Here is an 8,048-nt window from a genome sequence, read left to right as displayed (position 1 = left end):
TGGAGGTGTTCAAGGATGTGGCTGTGAGCAACCTGCTCTGGTGTGAGGTGTCCCTTGCCCATGGCAGGGGGGTTGGAACTGGCTGAGCCTTGAGGTCCCTTCCAACCCTGACAATTCTACTATTCTATCTCTAAGCTCCCTTCCAACCTAAGCCATTCTTGGATTCCTGAGGGGAACCAAGACCACCAGGGACCTGTCCATCAAAGACTGAGCACCACCACACCCCACAGACCAAACCAACTGCACCTGCTGAGCCTTAAGGAGCTAGCAGAGGTGGAAACAACCCTAAACATTCATTAGATGGCATAACCCAGGCCCTTGTAATGTTTTAGTGAGGAACATGGGATGGGGTTGGCCACCCACCCTCTCTGTGCTGTGCTGGCATCTCCCTGGCCCCTGAGCCCTCACTTCCATGATCACACACCAAGGACTGAACCACACAAACCTTTTGGTTAGAAAAGACCTCCAAGATTATGGAGTCCTACCCTTAACCCAGCACTGTGAGGTCACCACTAAACCACATCCCTCAGCACCACACTTCCATGGCCCCTCCAGGGCTGGGGACTCCACCACTGCCCTGGGCAGTACTGTCCAACTCTTTTGGGGAAGAAATTGTTCCTCATGTCCAACCTAAACCTTTCCTGGAGCAACTTGAAGCCATTTCCTCTTGTCCTATCGCTTGAGGAGAAGAGAACAACCTCCCTCTGGCTCCAATATCCTTTCAGGGAGTTGTAGAGAGCAATGAGGTCTCCCCTCAGCCTCCTCTTCTCCAGGCTGAACACCCCCAGCTCCCTCAGCTGCTCCTCACCAGCCCTGTTCTCCAGACCCTTCCCCAGCTTTGCTGCCCTTCCCTGGACACACTCCAGCACCACAATGCCCTTCTTGGAGTGAAGGGCCCAAAACCTGAGGACAGAACACAGCACTCAAGGTGTGGCCCCACCATTGCCCAGCACAGGGGATTGATCCTGCCCTGGTCCTGCTGGCCACATGACTGCTGAGAGCTGCAGGAGGAGGAGGTGATGAATCGCACACAGGCAGCATGGGGAGGGTTTGCCATCTCCCTGAGCTTAGAATCAGAGAATTGTCAGGGTTGGAAGGGACCTCCAGGATCATCCAGTTCCAACCCCCCTGCCATGGGCAGGGACACCTCACACCACAGCAGGTTGCTCACAGCCACATCCAGCCTGGCTGCTAAAACCTCCAGGCATGAGGCTTCCACCACCTCCCTGGGCAACCTCTGCCAGTGTCTCACCACCCTCATGGGGAAGAATTGCTTCCTGACATCCAATCTGAATCTACCCATTTCTAGTTTTTCTTTTCCATGTCTTCATTGCCAGGTCTGGAGAACAAAGCAATCTACTGTGTTTAGAAATAAATTCCTCCTCCTTTACCAGCAGTGATTGCACAACCCCCTTGTGCAATAGAACACCCAAATAAAACAGTGCAAAAGTGAAGTTCTTGATGGAAGAGGACCAAGTCATGGCATCAGACAGCTTTTTGTTTGTTTTCTGTTTTTTTGTGGGTTTTTTTTCCCCCCTCCCCAGGGATCAAACGGTGCTGAAGAGAAACCCTCACAGCATAGCACAGCCCACAGCTGAAAACACTTCCTGTGATCCCTTCAGAGCTTCATGGGGCTCCATTCCCCCCAGTCCTATCACTCCCTGACACCCTCAAAAGTCCCTCCCCAGATTTCTTGTAGCCCCCTTCAGATACTGGAAGGCCACAAGAAGCTCTCCTCAGAGCCTTTTCTTCTCCAGACTGAACAGCCCCAACTCTCTCAGTCTGTCCTCATAGGAGAGGAGCTCCAGCCCTCTGCTCATCCTCATGGCCCTTCTCTGGACACCTTCCAGCACCTCCAGATCCTTCTTGTAATAGAGGCCCCAGAACTGGATGCAGTACATGAATAACATAAGCAACTGCTGGGCTTCTGCCTGACTTTAGAGACGTAGAGTGACCACCCATGCTCCAGGAGACCCCAACAGTGAGAAAACTTAGAAGCTCCCTTGACAAGCTTCAGGATGCAAAGATGGTTAAGGACAAGCACCCTCAGCATCATGTCCTCAGTCTCCAAATGGGAGCTTGACCTTGAGCAGAGCTGTGTTGGGACAACCCTTCCAAGAAGACCCATGATGTCCCCAGAGTGCCAGACATGTCCCTTGGTTAGGGAAGGGTGGATTTGCTGAACTCACAGTGGGTGGCAAAGGACAGTTCCTAGGAACAATGGAGCAAAGGAAACCTTCTCAGAAGCAGCTTTAGAGGCAAAGCAACCCAAATTTCATGTGACCTTGCTCTGGTCTCCCCCACCTCTACCATTCAGGGCAGTGGCTGAAAAGTTGCCCAGCAGAAGACCAGCTGGAGGTGGTGGTTGAGAGCAGCTGAAGATGGATCAGCATGGTGCTCAGGTGGTCAAGGTCACCACCATCCTGGCTTGGATCAGCAATGGGATGGCCAGCAGCAGTAGGGAAATGATTATGCCTCTATGCTGGGCACTGGGGAGGCCACACCTCAAATTCTGGGTCCAGTTTTGGGGCCAGCTCTCCAAGAGAGGCTGGAATGGGTCCAGAGAAGGCCAATGAGGCTGGGAAAGGGTCTGGAGAACAGGGCTGGTGAGGAGCAGCTGAGGGAACTGGGGGTGTTCAGCCTGGAGAAGAGGAGGCTGAGGAGAGACCTCATTGCTCTCTACAAGTCCCTGAAAGGAGGTTGGAGCCAGGTGGGGGTTGGTCTCTTCTCCCTAGTATCAGGTGATAGAATGAGAGGAAATGGCCTGAAATTGCACCAGGGAGGTTTAGGTTGGAGATGAGGAACAATTTCTTTGCTGCAAGAGTGGTCAGGCATTGGAACAGGCTGCCCAGGGAGGTGGTGGAGTCACCATCCCCAGAGATGTTCAAGAAGCCTGTGGCCATGGCACTTTGGGACATGGTTTAATGGCCATGGTGGTGTTGGGTTGGTGGTTGGACTCAATGATCTTGGAGGCCTTTTCCAACCCAAACAATTCTGAGATTCTGTGATTTTGGGGAAGCACAACTCAGACACAGCCCACACTGCACAAACACAACCCCAAAAGGCTGCTGGAAGAGTCAAACTGATTTGTGTTCAAACCACAGCCTGCTTGGCCCATTGCTTGGCACAACCAGATCCAAACCACACAACTCTTAAGTGAACTCCCACCCAAGCTTTAATGAACCCCCACCCCAAATCTTCATGAACCATCACCCAAAAGGCATCTTTCACTACAACTGTGCTGTTATTTTTGTTGCTGTTTCATTCTGGTTTTAATTCAAAGGGAAGGGTAAAATAAAATAAAATTAAAATTAAGTAAAAATAAAATAAAATAAAATGGCATTTTAATAAATACTGCAGAAACATGAACCAAACATACAAAGTGACTTCAACAATTAAAAAAAAAAACAAAACGAACCAACAAAGGAAAAAAAAAAGGCAATAAATGTCCTGTTTTAGAACAGTTATAACTTACTTCTTTTCTTCCACAATATTTAAATACAGAAAGCACTTACCAGCTATTTTATTTGTTGGATTTTTTTTTCTTTCTTTGTAATACCCTAAGAGCACTGCTTGCATCAATCAAAAAAAAAAAAATAGAAAAGCTTATTTCTGGGTGGACAAAAATGTCTTTTTTTTTTTTCTCCTTTTTTTTTTTGGTGGGACAGAAATTGGTTATGGGAGTTGGGTTGAGGGTTCTTTATACCTTCTTTTATTATCTAGCCAGAGAGATCTTGGATAAGCCCTCCCTGGAAGGTGCTCAAGGTCAGGGTGGAGCAACCTCAGCTAGTGGAAGGCGTTCCCCCTGCCCACGGATCGGAACGAGATGACCTTCAAGGTCCCTTCCAACCCAAACCATTCTCTGAATCTATGAACCAAAGTGTGGGAAACACACCAAAGAACCCCCCCCCCCCCAAAAAAAAAAAACCCTTGAGTTTTTCCTTGTGGCTTTTGTACAAGGGGTTATGGTGGACTTCTAAGACTTCCAAAATGAAGCATCACCCTAGGGAACGAAACGCTTGTCCTCCAACAAGCCACAACACCACACTGGTCAGAGCTTCCAGCATCCTTCTTTTGCCTTTGTCTCATTTCTTTTTTTTTTTTTTTTTTGCAGAGGAGTTGCTCAGTGAGCAGTTGGGAGGCAAGTTTCAAGGCTGGGTTTGGTGAATGTCAACCATGGGACTTTAGTAAGCAGAAAGGAATTTGACTCAACTGGTTCCCCAGCGTTGCACGGTTGTGGTCTGGATACCTACCCAGCCACTGAAAGGCAGCATCCACTTTCTACTGGGGACCCCCCTGAAGGTGTCAACAGTTCTCCAGACCCCATTTTTTTTTTTCCCCCTCACCATGAGCAAATGCAGGCTGCAACCATCCCCCTCAAAAAAAAAAAAAAAAATATCTCTAAGAGAATCCCAAAAGATAAAGCTGGCTCTGCTGGCTCATTTGCAGATTCTTGGGTTCTTTGTCAAGATCACTGCAGTGGAACCACATCACAAACTAGCACTTCCCAGAGGGCTAGGTCCTGGGATCCACCAACTCCTCAAGGAGGAGTCTTGGGGGAGTTCCCCAGACAGGCAGTAAGGCTTCATGAATTCATCCTGGTTGTCAGCCTCCCAGGATCATTTGTCATCATAGCTCTTTATAGCACCTTTCACTTGAACCTACAGCGACATACCCAGCACAGCACACCAGAACTGGAGGTCATTTCCACTCTAAACAAGAATCACAATCACTAAGAGGAACACAGCAGAAAGTCAAAGAGTCCTCCATCCAACAAGCAGGTTGGTTGCCCCTCCGAAACACCACCACCCACCCCCCCTCCCCCAACTGGATCCATGGAATTTCCAACTTGGAACAGTGGGAAATCTCAAGGTGGTTGTGCCTTCACCACCACCATGCCCAAAGGTGGGGTTGCTCAAACTACTCCAAGACTTCTCATGGATGGTTCTCCTCTTGGTGACACACACAGGTGGTCTTGGGACACTTTCTCCATTTGAATGGTGAGCTACTTAAAAAAATCAAAAAGCAACCAATGAGATCATATCCTTTGGGAAATAAAACCCCAACTTTTAAGGGAGTTCCTTAATGAAGAGGGCACATTAAGAACATCATCTTAAAAAAAAAAACCAAAACAAAAACAAAACAACAACCAACAAAACCAAACCAAAACAACCAACCCAAAGCAACCCAAAAATGAAAGTATTTGAATGGAATCAAAGTGGCAGCATCCAGGAGAAGAGCCTTAAGAAAAGAAACCAAGCACTGTCAATGACATCTCTCTCCTTCTGCAGTGTCCTTTTCCCACTCACTCTCTTTTCTCAACACATTCAAACATTTTGGTTTTGTCTCTTCTTTTCCCTTTATTTCTCTTTTTTGGGGCAGTTTCTTCACCGTTGTCATTTCCCTTCGCCGCCTCCTTCCTCGCCGCTCAACTTCCCTTTCCAGCACAGTCTGACGACAAGAGGTGGAAGCCTCCAGCATTAAAAGCACTGGCAAGATGCCCCTCATCCAATGCCATATGGTGGCTGTGGGTACTTCATTGAGCCTCCGAAAAAAAAAAAAACCAACCCACCAAAACAACCAAAAAAACCAAATGAGCAAACAAAATAAACCAACACCACCTTTCCCCAGGAACGTTCCTCCTTCCACCCTTTTCTTCTGCAGGCCAAACCCCGAGGTCCTTGCTCACATCACAGTGCAACTCTTTGCTTTGTCCTTTCTCAAGTCTGTAGCCACTGTGGACAGTTCTGGCCTGCCAGGCATGTGTGAGATTCTCTTTGTGGCCCTCTGGGATTTGTTCCTTTTGACGTTTTTGTTTGTTTTGTTCACGCAAGCCAAGGTGGCGACGTGAAAAATGTCTCTGACGCTGTTCTCCGACTGCAGGGCTGAGCACTCGATGTAGGTGGCTGCTCCGATCTGCTTGGCCATGTTGGCACCCTGAGGGGACAGCAAACAACCACCCAGCACAGGATCAGTAACAGAGTCACAGAATCACAGAAACATTCAGGTTGGAAAAGAGCCTCAGGATCACCAAGGCCAACCCTGCTCTACAAGGGTCACCCCTAAACCATAGCCCCAAGCACCACATCCAAACCACCTTGAAACACAGCCAGGCTTGGGCACTCCACCACCTCCCTGCCCAGCACATTCCAATGCCTGACCACTCTTGATGGGAAAAACTTCTTCCTACTGTCCAGTCTAAAGCTACCCAGTTGTAGCTTGAGGCCATTCCCTCTTGTTCTATCACTAATTACCTGGGAGAAGAGACCAGCAGCAGCCTCTCCACAACTTCCCTTCAGGTAGTTGTACAGAGCAAGGAGGTCTCCCTTCAGCCTCCTCCTTTCCAAACTAACCATCCCCAGTTCCCTCAGTTGCTCCTCATCACATTTATTCTCCAGGCCCTTCCCTTCCTTGCCCTCCTCTGCACTGGCTCCAGCACCTCCACATCTCTCTTGGATTGAGCTGCCCCAAACTGGACACAACACTCCAGGTGTGGCCTCCCCAGAGCTGAGTCCCAGGGGACAATCCCCTCCCTGCTCCTGCTGGACACAGCATTTCTGCTACAAGCAATGAGCAATGAGTTCTCCCCTCAGCTTCCTCTTCTCCAAACTAAACAGCCCCAGCTCCTTCAGTTCCCAGGAATTCTTGCAGAGAGCCAAAGCAAACCACACCATTCCATCCCACTGCTCCTTCTCCAGGCATGCACAATGTTTTGGGACAAGCTCCAGGCTCTGCAGCCAGCAGAGCTAATTCTGCTAAATAAACACTGCCTGAGTTCCAAGATGCAACTCAAGTATCCTCCAAGTGTTATCTCCTCTGCTGATAAAGCCAAAGTGGAACAGAGGAGATAAGGTCAGTGACCTGCAAACCACTGCAGGAAGCCAGAAGAGCATTAGTTGGAATTATTTTAGGGATTTCATCCTTACACCTTGACTTGTGGTGAGACAGGGGAGTGCTGGAGAGTCCAGCAGAGGCTCAAAGATGCTGAGGGGCCTGGAGCATCTCTGTGAGGAGGAAAGGCTGAGAGCCCTGGGGCTGTGGAGCCTGCAGAAGAGCAGCCCCAGAGGGGAGCTGAGCAACATTGACCAATACCCAAGCTGTGGGAGCAAGAGGCTGGGGCCAGACTCTTGTCAGTGGGGCCCAGTGACAGGACAAGGGGCACTGGGCACAAACTGGAAGCCAGGAGGTTCCATCTGAAGATGAGGAGAAAGTTTTTTGTTGTGAGGGTGCTGGAGGCCTGGAGCAGGCTGCCCAGAGAGGTTGTGGAGTCTCCTTCTCTGGAGAGCTTCCAAACCCTGCTGGCTATTGTGATGCTGGGCAAGCTGCTGTGGGTGCCCTGCTTTAGCAGTGGGGTTGGACTGGGTGATCTCCAGAGGTCCCTTCCAGTCCCCATCATCCTGGGATTCTGTGAATCCTGTGGGAAAGGTGCAGACCTGGTAGCTCCCAGGTTTAAGCCTGCTATCATAGAATCATTTAGGTTGGGAAATACCTTTAAGATCATCAAGTCCAACCATTCTCTAATTCTGCCAAGGGTGATGCTAAACCACATCCCTCAGCACCATGTCTCTGCCTCTTTTAAACACCTCCAGGGATGGTGACTCCACCACCTCCCTGGGCAGCCTGTTCCAATCCTTGACCACTCTTGCAGCAAAGAAATTGTTCCTCATCTCCAACCTAAACCTCCCCTGGTGCAATTTCAGGTCATTTCCTCTTCTCCTATCACCTGATACTAGAGAGAGAAGACCAACCCCCACCTCACTCCAACCCCCTTTCAGGGTCTTGTAGAGGACAATGAGATCTCCCCTCAGCCTTCTTTTCTCTGGTTCCCTCAGCTGCTCCTCACCAGCCCTGTTCTCCAGACCCTTCCCCAGCTTTGTGGCCCTTCTCTGGGCCTGCTCCAGCACCTCAATGTCCTTCTTGGAGTGAGGGGCCCAAAACTGAACCCAGTATTGAAGGTGTGGCCTCACCAGTGCTGAGTGCAGGAGGATGATCCCTGTCCCATTCCTGCTGTTTTCACTCCAGGAGAAGTGGGGAAGGAGGGTAATTAA

At 49.6% G+C, this 8,048-nt stretch overlaps 1 protein-coding gene across 1 annotated transcript in view; it reads right to left on the bottom strand.

Moving 5' to 3' along the window:
* Positions 1–5,685: 5,685 nt before the first annotated feature.
* Positions 5,686–8,048, bottom strand: part of RND3 (Rho family GTPase 3) — a 21,688-nt gene continuing 19,325 nt past the window's right edge. Inside the window, exon 5 of the mRNA XM_054380915.1 lies at positions 5,686–5,937. Within this exon, the coding sequence (XP_054236890.1) occupies positions 5,686–5,937 (252 nt within the window). The remainder of the gene's footprint in view (positions 5,938–8,048) is intronic.

This window comes from Indicator indicator, chromosome 5, assembly GCF_027791375.1.
Source record: "Indicator indicator isolate 239-I01 chromosome 5, UM_Iind_1.1, whole genome shotgun sequence".
NCBI lineage: Eukaryota > Metazoa > Chordata > Aves > Piciformes > Indicatoridae > Indicator > Indicator indicator.
Note: the sequence above shows the minus strand (reverse complement) of the source record. Positions and strands in the feature narration are given on the sequence as shown.